Source organism: Myotis daubentonii, chromosome 6 (genome assembly GCF_963259705.1).
Source record: "Myotis daubentonii chromosome 6, mMyoDau2.1, whole genome shotgun sequence".
Lineage (NCBI taxonomy): Eukaryota > Metazoa > Chordata > Mammalia > Chiroptera > Vespertilionidae > Myotis > Myotis daubentonii.
The window spans coordinates 78,728,625-78,743,246 of NC_081845.1; the positions used below are offsets into that span (position 1 = coordinate 78,728,625).

General features: G+C 39.9%; 1 protein-coding gene across 1 annotated transcript in view; it reads left to right on the forward strand.

The window, feature by feature from the left end:
- The window catches only part of PKHD1 (PKHD1 ciliary IPT domain containing fibrocystin/polyductin), a 409,206-nt gene that overhangs the window by 47,037 nt on the left and 347,547 nt on the right, over positions 1-14,622 (forward strand). The window contains exons 24-29 of the mRNA XM_059701438.1: positions 3,115-3,299; positions 4,193-4,315; positions 7,790-7,895; positions 8,399-8,674; positions 10,482-10,612; positions 13,091-13,226. Coding sequence (XP_059557421.1) covers positions 3,115-3,299; positions 4,193-4,315; positions 7,790-7,895; positions 8,399-8,674; positions 10,482-10,612; positions 13,091-13,226 — 957 coding nt within the window. The remainder of the gene's footprint in view (positions 1-3,114; positions 3,300-4,192; positions 4,316-7,789; positions 7,896-8,398; positions 8,675-10,481; positions 10,613-13,090; positions 13,227-14,622) is intronic.

Below are 14,622 nucleotides of genomic sequence, written 5' to 3' on the forward strand. Positions count from 1 at the left end.
CTGAAAATGATCTTATTAAATAAAGACTTAGACAATAACAATATCATTGCTAATATAATCCCAAACTTTTAGCTTTATAGATGTGGAAACAGTGGTTTAGCTTCTTGGGGCTGTCATAACAAAAGACCACAACTTCTTGGCTTAAAACAACAGACATTTATTCTCTCACAGTTGAGGCCAGAAGTCCAAAATCACATTGTTGGCTGGGCTACACTTTTCCTGAAGGCTCATGGGGAGAGTCCATTTCCTGCCTTTTCCAGCATCTGGTGGCTGCCTGTGGCTATGGCTCCACCCCCTGTCTCCGTGGTCACATCGTCTCTTCCTCTTCTGTCTCCGAACTCCCTCTGCCTCTCTCATAAGGATATATGTGACCCAGGGTCCACCCTGACAATCCAAGATAAACTCTTCTCAGGATCTTTGACTTAGTCACACTTTATGCTATATGTAAGGTAATATTAACTCTTTGGCCTTATAATGTAATATTAATAGGTTCTGGGGATTAGGGAATTGACATATTTTTTTTTTTTTAATCCTCACCCGAGGATATTTTTTCCATTGGTTTTTAGAGAGAATGGAAGGTAGGGGGGCTTAAGAGAGAGAAAGAGAGAGACATCAATGTGACTGGGCCAGGGATCGAACCTGCAACCTAGGTAGTGCCCTTGATTGGGAATTGAATCTGCAACCCTTCACTGTGCAGGCTGCAGCTCTAACCATTTAGCACCACCGGCCAGGGCGACATATCTTTTGGAGGGCCACCATTCAGCCTGCTACACTGAGGTTTGCCCAAAGATCATACAGATAGTTGATGGTCCTCTTCTCTCTCGTGTTTCCTAGGCCAAGATCCATGGTAGCCATGGTTCTTTTGAATTAAACCCCATGATGACGCCATATGTTCTTAAGGACAGTAGTGATCATAACAAAGGTAGAAGGAACTTTCAGATGCGATGAGAGCAGTTTCTAAATCTTCAATAACATACACATTTCACAAAGGATAAGGATTAGAAATGATTATAATTTGTTATTTAGTTGGTATAAACATCGGGGAATCAGAAAGGAGGCTCAGGAGAACTCAAGAGTGGCTGTATAAAAATTGGTGAATGGTCCAAAAATCTTCTGCACTCCCAGGCAGAAAGATGCTGGGCTTGCAATAAATCTTCTTGAGTGGGAAGAATGGAGTGGTGTTTTTACTCTAATAGGGCAACTTAGGAGAAGTTGAAGGTCCCTAGGCTACTGGACTCTATTGCTACTGGAGTCTGATACGTGGGTGATCAGTGCCAGCAGTGCCCTGCCCCTGTGAAGTCCATCACTGTGCTGTTTCCCTTATCAACAATGAGACAGCTGCAGCCCGTGCGTGCGTAGACAGACTCTCCCTGCCACCGCCTTCTATGCTGACGCTCCTCACATCATTGCCTGCAGAACAACAGGGGAAGCCAGCCTTCACCTGGCCTTTTGAAACGGTGAGGGCCCCAAGTTATGCAAATGTAGAATAATCTTTTAAAAAAAGGATGAGAATTTTGTTTGCATTTTAGAAATATAGTGGTATTTTATTAACACTCCAAGGCAGTGTGGGATTTAAGAGGAAGACTTGAGTAGGTAGAAGGCAACCTGGATTTTAATATAAACCTTCCTCACTTGGTTGGCAAGCTTCTGAATCTTCTTAGTTTTCATTTTCTTCATCTTTAAAGGAGGCATTAGGGTACCCAAATGACCCACCTCCCAGAGCTGATGAGAGTGGCTAATGAAATGGAAACTTTGGGTAAAGCGTGAAACAGTTCAAACTCAAGTAGGACTTGAAACACCCAGTGTTATGGAAGACAGTATGGAGTTTCCTTAAAAAACTGAAAATGGAACTCCCATTTGACCCTGTGATCCCACTTCTAGGAATATATCCCAAGAAACCAGAAACACCAATCAGAAAGGATATATCCACCCCTATGTTCATAGCAGCACAATTCACCATAGCTAAGATCTGGAAACAGCCTAAGTGTCCATCAGTAGATGAATGGATTAGAAAACTGTGGTACATCTACACGATGGAATACTATGCTGCTGTAAAAAGGAAGGAACTCTTACCATTTGCAACGTCATGGATGGAACTGGAGAGCATTATACTAAGTGAAATAAGCCAGTCAATAAAGGAAAAATACCACATGATCTCACTCATTCATGGACAATAGAGACCATTATAAACTTTTGAACAATAATAGATACAGAGGCAGGGCTGCCTCAAACAGATTGTCAAACTGCAGCGGGAAGGCCGGGGAGGGTTGGGGGGCAGGAGGTAGGGGGGTAAGAGATCAACTAAAGGACTTGTATGCATGCATATAAGCATAACCAATGGACATAAGACACTGGGTGATAGGGGAGGCTAGGGGACTGTCTAAGGCGGGGGGATAAAATGGATACATATGTAATACCCTTTGTAATACTTTAAGCAATAAAAAAAAATAAAAAAAAAATAAAAAAAAATAAATTAAAATAAGTAGTTTCTTATCAAATAAAAAGAAATTAATTAAAAAAAAAAAAAAAAGAAACACCCAGTGTTATTGCCCTATGCTATGGTGCTGTGGAATGGGGAAGCAGGTGGTTGGGCTTAAAGGAAATTCTAATAGAGAAACCGAAGTTAAATGTCAGCATTCCTCGGCTGGGCTGGCTGTGTTTTATGGATGTCAGCTGCTGTGCGCCTCTCCCACCCCCTGTGAAAGGTGGCCAACTTTTCTCTGTTCACAGAGCCAGCTACATTTTTTTTTCCCCCAGGAAAACTCAACATTTAATTAGACTTTCAGGCATTACCAGGGTGTCTGGAGTCTGTATTTTGAGTTGACAGTTGAGATAGTTTTGTCTGATGTGACTGTGCTCTCTGCTTGGAATTTGAGATGTGATACTGACTAAAGGTATCACAATATAAAAAGGGGGCATCTACTCGTATCTCCCTTAGGAAAAAAATGGTTTAACTGGGCTGGGGCTTCTCTTGAAGCTATATTTTGAACATGAGAGTCTCCTGCATATTTAGAAGGTATCTTGACCTTTATTCTCTGTTATCCTCATGATGAGACCTTATGAGGTAGAGTAATTTATGTCCTATATTTTGTATATCACAACCTTTCCCCACAGATGTTCCTGTACGTATTTCAGCTAGTCACCTTCGCAAGCTCTTACAGAACAATGCTGATGACGTCACATCCAGGTATCTCAATGTCAGTGACTTCACTGTGAAGGAGGATCTGAAGTCTTGCTACGAACATGTATGGACTCTCTCCTGGTCCACCCAGGTTGGGGATTTGCCCAATTTCATCCGGGTATGTATGGTATTCCTTTTGGTGGTATGGGGTTTGTGCCCTGGAACAACTTTGTAAAGAAAAGTATCAGAATGATATAAACTAAAACCGTCATGAATTATTAATTTTATTGGAATATTCAAATAAAGGGGCTCAATTATCTTGCTTTCTGGAAGTTTTCAAGACATATTTTGTGTCTCATATCTCTGATAAAGCAATTTGAACCAATGTCTCCTTTCCTAACTCAGTGTAGGTAGAGATGTTGTTGGTCAGTGTCCACCTTATACCAGTTCTGCATCTGTTATTGGATAATTTAAGCAGATGTGATTGACTTAGATTATGAGGGAGGCAGATGGCACAGCAGAAGGAATTTTAGAAAAGGATTTGCTGTCTTTGGGTAATGACAAAGCCAGATGCTCTTGCATATTTAGGGTTTTAAAAATAATCTAATGATCATCTAGCATTTGGTTATTATAAAATGAAGTCCAAGATGGAATTTGATCCCTGTTATATGGTGGTGTGGGTCATCTGGTTTTCAAACAAAATACTTGGGTGGAGATAGAGGAAGGACAGGAGTCATCTCATAGCACTTGTTTCCTTAACATTTTATTGTAATATTTTGGATTGCAAACATACAAAATAGAAAAGTACTTAGAAACAAAAACATCACAAGACTTAGAGAAATAATTTTTGTAGAACTCCATTTGCAAATAAATATCCCTCTAATTTACTGGGCCTTTCGTTGGTCATTACTTATGTCAGGTTTCTAGTTTTCAATCCCCGGCCACTCCATGTTCACTTTCTAGCTATTGGATTATCTTAAACAGAATGTGAAAAGACCTTTTATTATTTGTTTAAATCAAGACTAGAGTGCTATTCCATGACAGAATTCACCAGAAATGTGATCGTCTTAGGTCTCTGATGAAAATCTAACCGGAGTGAACCCTGCTGCAACCACTCGTGTGGTATATGATGGTGGAGTTTTTCTTGCACCCATATTTGGAGACATGTTGGTTACTGCCAACCAGCACACTCAGGTGAGAGTAGATGGGCCATCCCAAATGCAAGTACTAGTTTTACATCTGTCTCAGCCCCTCCCTAGTGTGTAATGTGGACCAATCCCAAGGAGAAGTTTTATAACCCATAACACAGAGACAGTTATGGCTGTCAGCTTTCTACTTCCACAGGGTATAGAAAGGACTCTGAAAACTTAAGTGCTTTGTAAACACAACATCCTGTTATTATAATTATTGATGCTATTATTATGGTATAAAAAATAGAGAACCTCTGTGAGTACATATGGTTTATACTTCCACACATTGGTATTGAAAAGTAAATGAGCTAAGTCAACTCCTTTTCTCTTTAAAATGTCTTTTCCTCTTTCCCATCTGCCCATAATCCTGTTATAAGTCATCTGCTTTTAATTTGAGAAAAATTTAAAATACCAAACTATAAATAATAATATAACCACAACCAGGGTACCTAAACTGAGGATTAATAATCATCAACATGTTGATATATTTAATGTTTTTTGTCTTTATGGATAAAATAAAACAGATAAAATCAAAGTGTTCTTTATCAACTATGCCTTTATGCTATCCCAATACCCCTTTCCTCCATAAGAAAACACTATCATAAAATACAGTGTATGTACTTTTATCCATATTTCCTATGTAGAGAGTCCAGTGAGCATCTTTTCTCATTTCCAAGTATTGTATGGTTCTATTAGATTAACATTAGTTCCAGTACAAGGGAAAGACATGTATAGGCTGACTCTTGAACAGTCAGGAGTTAGGGGCATTGACACCCTCATAATAAAAAGTCTGGATCGAGGAACAAAGATGGCGGCATAGGTAAACACCGGAGATTGCTGCCTCGCACAACCACTTCAAAAATACAACTAAAAGACGGAACGGACATCACCCAGAACCACAGGAAGGCTGGCTGAGGGGAAATTCTTCAACTAGAAGGAAAGAGACCAGCATACCGAGACTCAGAGGAGGCGCAGTGCAGAAAATACAAGGGTGCGGAGGTGCGCGCGGAGCGGGCTGGCGGCTAAGGGCACGGTTGTCTGTTTCAATTGGGAGGGAGTCTCAGGCTCTGAGCTCCAGTTCTGGGCGAGTCTCTAGGGACCCAGACTCAAATGGGAGAAGCGGGACTGTCTGGCATCGGTCAGAACGCGAGGGCAGCTTTCTCTCTGAGGTTTGTAGTGGTTGCTGGGACTCTGAGAGGCAGTGCCTCTGGGGACTGGACTGAGAGCAACCATAACTGCTCGCTCCGCCCGCCCTGTTTGATCCCGTGCGACCCGCCCCGCCCAAGCCCTGCACAAAGGCATTTGCCGGATAGCCTCAGGCAAAGGCTAGATTAGCACCTCCCCAGAGGACGGAAGTTCTCCCACTGCAGACACAGCTGATTCTCACAGCCAGTTGGCCTGGAGGTCAAATCCCCCCAAATATTACCTACAACAATCAAGGCTTAACTACAACAAGACTGCGCACAAAGGCCACTAGGGGGTGCACCAAGAAAGCATAAAAAATGCGGAGACAAAGAAACAGGACAAAATTGTGAATGGAGGATATAGAGTTCAGAACCACACTTTTAAGGTCTTTCAATAATTTTCTAGAAACTGCCGATAAACTTAATGAGATCTACAAGAAATCTAATGAGACTCTTGACGTTGTGATAAAGAACCAACTAGAAATTAAGCATACACTGACTGAAATAAAGAATATTATACAGACTCCCAACAGCAGACCAGAGGTGTGCAAGAATCAAGTCAAAGATTTGAAAAGCGAAGAAGCAAAAAACACCCAACCGGAAAAGCAAAATGAAAAAAGAATCCGAAAATACGAAGATAGTGTAAGGAGCCTCTGGGACAGCTTCAACTGTACCAACATCCGAATTACAGGGGTGCCAGAAGATGAGAGAGAGCAAGATATTGAAAACCTATTTGAAGAAATAATGACAGAAAACTTACCCTACCTGGTGAAAGAAATAGACTTACAAGTCCAGGAAGTGCAGAGAACCCCAAACAAAAGGAATCCAAAGAGGACCACACCAAGACACATCATAATTAAATTGCCAAGAGCAAAAGACAAAGAATCTTAAAAGCAGCAAGAGAAAGCAACTCAGTTACCTACAAGGGAATACCCATACGACTGTCAGCTGATTTCTCAACAGAAATTTTGCAGGCCAGAAGGGAGTGGCAAGAAATATTCAAAGTGATGAATGCCAAGAACCTACAACCAAGATTACTTTATCCAGCAAAGCTATCATTCAGAATTGAGGGTCAGATAAAGAGCTTCACAGATAAGGAAAAGCTAAAGGAGTTCATCACCACCAAACCAGGATTATATGAAATGCTGAAAGGTATCTTTAAGAAGAGGAAGAAGAAGAAAAAGGTAAAGATACAAATTATGAACAACAAATATGCATCTATCAACAAGTGAATCTAAGAATCAAGTGAATAAATAATCTGATGAACAGAATGAACTGGTGATTATAATAGAATCAGGGACATAGAAAGGGAATGGACTGACTATTCTTGGGCGGGAAAGGGGTGAGGGATGCAGGAAGAGACTGGACAAAAATCGTGCACCTATGGATGAGGACAGTGGGTGGGGAGTGAGGGCAGAGGGTGGGGTGGGAACTGGGAGGAGGGGAGTTATGGGGGGAAAAAAAGAGGAACAAATGTAATAATCTGAACAATAAAGATTTAATAAAAAAAATTAAAAAAAAGTCTGTATGTAACTTTTGACTGCCCCAAATCTTAACTACTAGTAGCTGATTGCATAAACAGTGAATTAACAACATATTTCATATGTTATATGTATTTTATACTGTATACAATAAAGCAGTTAGAGAAAAGAAAATATTATTAAAATAATAAGAGAAAATACATTTATAGTATTTATAAAAAGTATAATACATTTACAGTATTATTAAGATAATAATAAGAGAAAATACATTTATAGTATTTATAAAAAATACATTTACCCATGTTGTTCAAGGGTCAACTGTGGTCTCTTCTTGGGGCCCTACTATTCTAGGACAAAAAAATGCCCCAAACCAAGTATCCAAATACTCCAATTTTTAGTTATATACCCATGTAGAAATGGTGGAAGGAAAATGCCTACTTTTTTGGCATTTACCAGCAAAGAAAGGGCTTTTCACAGGAAATATCTACCTAGTTGAAAATAGAAAGTGATAAAAAGTCCTTGTGCAGTTTGAATTTTATTAAATTTAGTTTTATATGACAGAGAGGATATTTATTCAAGATGTAGCACATTTAATTGTAGAAATGTGATGTTTTAGCATGTTTGCCATCAGTTTAAGTGTCTGACATATTTTGAGCCATTCATGACAATTTAGGGTTTATTACTGGGAAATAGAAGAAAGAAAATAAGTGAATCATGAACACATTTTAATTTGGACAAATTTCACAAGTACTGTATGAATACTGAGTACATGAAGTGCATACATTTGGGTTTCTTTCTTTTGCCTTTTTTCAGGTAGTTGTGCAAGTGAATGACATACTAGCTCATTGCTCAGGTTCCTGTTCTTTCCAGTATCTTGAAGGGTCAACTCCCCGAGTCCACTCTGTGTGGTATTCCCTTGGTAAGATTTGTGACTGGGCATTGAGATGGTCATGAACTTTAGGCTCAGAGTGATTTGTCAGCGGCCATGTACCGGTGATGGGTGGGTAGGAGGTGCATCAGTTTATGGAGTGGATGTTCAGTGATGCAACAGAAAGTGTATTTTTTTGGCCAATGTAACTGGTATTGTTATGATTGAAAATGGAGACAAGTGGATTTTTGATGATTTAAAATGCTTTATTTTCTTTATTTCTTGTTTTGAAATGTTCTTTACTTTGATTTCCCCCCATTTTTATTGACTAGTCTTCTCTCATTACTACTTTGAGACCATTTAAGATGGGGGCTGTATGCTTACAATGATAAATGCCAATGTCCAGTATTTGAGTCAGCATGCAACTCCTTGAATCTGAAGATGAGAGGGGAAGATGAAAGAAAAGGATCATTTGATGTTAGAGAGAGTTATCTGAAATGGAATGATATCCCTGAGAGATGATTTTGTTCTTTTAATTTCTTTCCTCCTTTAAGATGGTGACATGGATCTACTGGTTTATATTACTGGAACTAGTTTCTCGGGCGACTCCCAGGCCTTGCAGATTACAGTGAATAAAACAAGTTGCAAAGTTATTTTCTCAAACCAAACAGATGTGGTCTGCCAGACAGACCTGCTACCTGTCGGAGTGTATCAGATCTCAGTGCTGGTGAGACCCTCGGGTCGTGCCATCAATGCCAGTGGAGGAGGCCTCTTTCTGAATGTGGAACCCAGACTGGACGCTGTGGAGCCTCCAAGAGCTGCAGAGATCGGTAATATGGGGAGGACCCCACACTGCATCTGACCCTCTGAAGGTAGCATTCTTGCTGATATGCAGGAACCTACTCCTGCTGTGTAATCAATTCTGTACCCACTATGATTCACAGCTTTTTGTTTTCTGCCATCATAATTTCTTCTAATGAGCAACAGATATTTGAGCCCTTAAATGAACTCACTTGCTACATAGTTTGGCTGTGGTACTAGGCACGATTGGGTCAGTCACTGAGTCACCAGGATAATTTGGTTTAGTCGAAACAACACCAGATCAGATTGGGTGTTAGGACATATGTGCTGGGGTTTCCGTGATGCCAAAATCAGATGTGTGACCTAAGAAATGTCAGTTACTTTTAGGGGACTTAGTTTCCTAATACAGATGATGATAGGCATCGTGTTACTTAAGAAGCATCTCTTCTTAGGTAGTCACATACCCTAAATGCTTACCGCCGCCTGGAAGATGGAGATATTCTCCACATTGTTCAGATGAGATAATGGTGGTTCTGCGAGAACAGTGACTTGCCCCGGGCTTTCCAATAGAAAGAGGTGGATTTAGGATGCAAACTGGGATTGTCAGATGCCAAGACTCCTGCTGCTTTTGCGTGCCATGCTGTCTTAGTTATATAATGAGCCTAATGATGCTTAACTTATAGGTCTCTTAGTTTTGTATGAGATTAAAATGAGTCAACAGGTGGGAAAGTCCTTTGAAAAGTAAAAGCATTTGCATGTGCGATGCACAGGTCTTGCCCACTAGAAGCCTTGCACACAGTGGGTGCTCACAAATGTTGTAAACTGATATACACTTGGATACTTGGCTAGCATGCAAAGCCAACTAGCATTTGAATAGTGAGGTATGCAAAGGGCAGTGGATCTTGTCAGTGTCAGCCCAGTGGACTGGGTCTTAGTGCCATGAAAACCAAGGATCTCTTCTGAGGAACATGACAGTTAAAAACAACCCAGTCAGATTGCAAGAATTCTTAGGAATACTCATATATATATATATATATATATATATATATATATATATATATATGCATATATATATATATATATATATGCTAATGTATGATTTTTGGAGCATAAAACTTCTTCTTTTTTTAAAAAAATATGTCTTATTGATTTTTTACAGATAGGAAGGGAGAGGGATAGAGAGTTAGAAACATCGATGAGAGAGAAGCATCATCGATCAGCTGCCTCCCGCACACCCACCCCCTACTGGGGATTTGCCTGCAACCAAGGTACATGCCCTTGACCGGAATCGAATCTGGGACCTTTCAGTCTGCAGGCCGACGCTCTATCCACTGAGCCAAACTGGGTAGGGCTGGAAGGGTTGTTTTTTAAAGATGAGGCAAGTGAGAACCAGTGAACGCAGGGGCAATACTCCAAATGATCTGCTTTAAGTGGCAGAGCAATCTGTGGCCCTGACTCTGGGCTCACTGCTCCTTCTGCCATGATGCTCTCTTATACTTGATAATTCCAGAAACAAATATGTTTTATGGGATTGGCAGGGACGATATTTAACAATCTAGGGCAGGAAGGGTTTTTCAGAGACCATCTACTTCGCTTCTCAGACCTGTGGCAGTATTGTAACTCCAGGCTGCATTTCTACCTCTCTTTCCCCTCTAGTCTCCATTGCTACTTCCCTATCCAGTAGTTTATATATTTAATTTCACTCGTTTCTGCAATTTGAGAATGTATTTTGACTAAGGAGCTTCATATTTTAATTTTATTTATCTCTTGCAAATAATTAATTCTGTCTGTCTGTATGGCTGTATATCCCATATGAAAATGCTATATTTGTTACAGGAGGACTCTGGGCCACCATCCGAGGCTCCGGTTTGGAAGATGTCAGCCTCGTTTTATTTGGATCTCAGTCTTGTGCCATCAATGTCACCACAAGCAATTCACGGAGAATTCAATGCCAAGTTCCACCCAGAGTAAGTGGAAATCTTTGGCGTCTCCTTCTCTCTGTGTGGGTGATCTTTTCATATGAGAGAATGCTTATGTTGTTTATATTGCCTGTTCTGCTATGAAGTGGGACACTGACTCCACCAATGGAGTCTTTTTCTTTATTTTTATTTTTTTGAGTCTTTTTCTTTAAAAGAAGACAAAGAAGGAAGTCCCATGCTTAATAAGTATTAGTGCCACAATATAAATAAGTTTATCTAGTGAACATCCTGGGTGTTGTTTTTTAAAACTTATATATCTTGTAGTCTTAAGCAAACAACAAAAAACTTAGTTTGCTCCAGCAATTTTGTTTTCTGGGCTAGATGTGAATGGTAGAATTTAGACACGTCTAGGCTATTTTGTTCCTATAAGACAGTGATGGCGAACCTTTTGAGCTCGGCGTGTCAGCATTTTGAAAAACCCTAACTTAACTCTGGTGCCGTGTCACATATAGAAATTTTTTGATCTTTGCAACCATAGTAAAACAAAGAATTATATTTTTGATATTTATTTTATATATTTAAATGCCATTTAACAAAGAAAAATCAACCAAAAAAATGAGTTCGTGTGTCACCTCTGACACGCATGTCATAGGTTCGCCATCGCTGCTATAAAACATCTTCTTACGCATGTCATAGGTTCGCCATCACTGTTATAAAACATCTTCTTAGTTATTTCCTACTGCTTCCTTTTTTTAAAAAAAACAAATTCCTTAGCTGTCCCCTTTCCCCCCACTTCAGTTAGTTCTCTCTCATAACCGTATTAAGAGCTTTGAGCCTAGGTCCTTCCCTGCTGCTTTTAGCGAGTGTCATGCTCACAGCTGAGGCTGAACTTCCTATTCAGAGTTGACTTCAGTGTCATCAACATTCCTAGCACATCCATGACCCCAAAAGATGACTGTGTTCTGAACAAATAAAGACCTCTAAAAGAGAGGGTTCAAAATAATCTTTGATCTCTGGTCCCACATTTTTATCTTATTCAGTTACTCAAATATTATGAAATGTTAGCTTTTATGTCTAAACTGAATGCAGTTCCAATACATGGTTGTATTATAATTTGTTTAACTATTCCTTATTAGTGGACATTAAGCTAATTTCCAGAATTTCCTATTTTAAACAACAGAGCTTTCATCATCCCATTAACTATAGTTTTGGCCATATTTACTTTTCTCAGGATATAAAGCATCCAGTTGTCTGAAATTCCTTTTTAATTTATATTCTTACTATCACTGTATAAGTGTTTGATTTCTGGTGTTTGACCAACACTGGATTATCACTTTAATATATATTTACATTTTAATGGCTAAATTTTATACTGTTTGGATTTCTTTCACTAAAGAGAATAAACACTAAAAAACCCCACAACCCTTTTAATTTTGATCAAAGTAACACATGCAAAATTTAAAAAGAAAATAGTAAAACAATCATGCTCTCCTACCATCTCTCACCCTTCTTTAAGTCCCCCCTTTCTGAAACAACCACTTTTAATTATTTTGAATATAGTTATAATACAATTATTTTTAAATCAATAATCCATGCTTACATTAGTATAACTATTTAAATGAAGCTGTTAGAATCAGAAAAAAAAATTTTTCTTATATAGTTAATTTTTCCCCCCTTAGAGTTTTTTAGACATCTTCCTTGTAATAAAAATCCTTTATTTTAAGGAAAATATTCCATCATATCAGTTACTTTTTCTTTGAAGCTCTCTGTTTTTCTACTTCAAACAAACTTGATGTTGTTTAGATTTATTCTATAAATATTATCCTAGCACTTTTCTTTCTTTTTTTAAAAAAATATATCTTTATTGATTTCAGAGAGTAAGGGAGAGGAAGAGATAGAAGCATCAATGATGAGAGAGAATCATTGATCGGCTGCCTCCCGCATGCCCCGCACTGGGGATTGAGCCTGCAACCCAAGCATGTGCTCTTGACCAGAATCGAACTTAGGACCCTTCAGCCCACAGGCCGATGCTCTATCCACTGATCCATACTGGCTAGGGCCCTAGCACTTTTCTTGATTGCTTGCCTGTGTAGAGTCATTTCTTGGAGTACATATCTTTCTCTTTTTTGGCTGTTGTTTATTCATTGAGGTCATAGCCTTAAGAAACATCCTAAGAAAGAATATGTCAGAGGGAAGTTTTCTGAGTACTTACATGTGTAAAAATATTCTCACACTTGATGGATAGTTTAGCTAGGTATGGGTGTTTATTTGAAATTGCCATTTTCTTGCAGATCAAATTTGTGTGTTAATTGAAAATAATTATTATTTATTCTTTAATTAGTTGGATGCTTCACGTGTCCATTATAAGCATTTGTCACTGTGTGCAAGTGCTTGAGAGACTTGAAAACAGCAAATATATTCTTTAAAAATAGTTTTCATGAAATAACTTTTTAAATTAATTCTATATGAACTTCTCTCAAGTCAGTCTTATTTAAAGAAGTTTAATTTTAAATATTGTTTTTTCAGGGGAAAGACGGATCCATTGTGGATGTGACGGTGATCAGAGGGGACCATTCTGCAGTTCTTTCCATGGCATTTACATATGTTCCTTCTTTAAACCCAGTGATCATGTCTCTGAGCAGAAACAAAAGTAACATAGCAGGTAAAATACATGATATGGAAGAATCTTTTATTATTAGGTTTTTAATCCCATAAAAGGGAAAACAATGGCTTCTACATTTTATTGAGCTTTGTTTAGTGTTACTAGAGGCCCGATGCACAAAATTCGTGCAAGGGTAGGCCTTTGCAGCCCTGGCTGCCTAGGCCCTCACAGCCCTGGCCTCGTCTGGAAGGTCATCCGGACGGTCATTCTGCTGTTTGGCTGTTTGGTTGATTTGCATATTATGCTTTTATTGTTATAGGCCCGGAGCCCAGTGGATGAATTTGTGCACCTTGAAAGGAACTGTGGGCTGCGAGGCTACGGTAGACACAGGGGCAGGTCTTGGCCCATCCTCCACATCCCCACCTGGCCCCTCCTGCCACGGCCCCCGGCCCCCTGTCTGCTGGCAGCGGCACTGGCCCCGCTCGCACCTGCTGTTGGTACGGAGTGATTGGGGCTGGCGCCAGCAGCGGGTGTAAGTGGGGCTGGCTCCGTCAGTGGTGTGAGCGGTGGCTGTTGCCCCAATCGCCCCTCAGGAGCAGGGGGAGGTGGAGAAGCCCTCAGTGGTGATCAGGGCTGGCAGCCGCCGCCTGCACCCGCTGATGGCACTGAGTGATTGGGACTGGTGCTGAGCCCCAGCAGCAGGTGCGAGCAGGGCTGGCACCAGCAGCAGGTGCGAATGTTGGGCAGGACCGCGCCAGGTAGGACTGCGGTGCGTGAGAGCAAAGAATTTTAAGTTACCACCAGAGGCTCGCCCCAATGACAGTGACTGGTGCCCCACCTTGGTCGAGTGCCCCTGCTCACCTGCTCCCCCATCCCACCGTGGCCAATGCCTGCCATGTTTCCCACATACGCCCTGTTGGTCAGTGCATGTCATAGCAACCGGTTGTTCGGTTGTTCCGCTATTTGGTCTATTTGCATATTAACTTTTTATTATATAGGATATTTGGCATGGAAGTTACTTTTCTGAAAATTAGGAGACTGGTATTCTCATTTTAGTCATCATTGAATAAATCTCCTTATATATTTTCATTCTGTAAAATTGTGAACATTTCTAATATGATAATGACATGGGAATTTAGAAGTGACAATTCAATAAATATTTATTGAGCACCTACTATGTGTCGATAGCACAGACATATAGCAGATTTTACTTACTGTCACTAATTTACACAATTATTAGCCTCCATTTATCGGAAAGGAAACGAAGGAACAAAAAGAATAAGTAACTTGTCTAAGATGTCATCTTTAGTAAGTAAAAGAGCTGGGATTTGAACCAAACTGTCTGGTTGCAGATTCCAAGCAGTTAGCCACTTATATAATTTACTATAAAATACTGTTTTGGGTGTCATATTCTGTTATAGCAGTTACTTGATATGATTAAAGAATAGGGTATTCT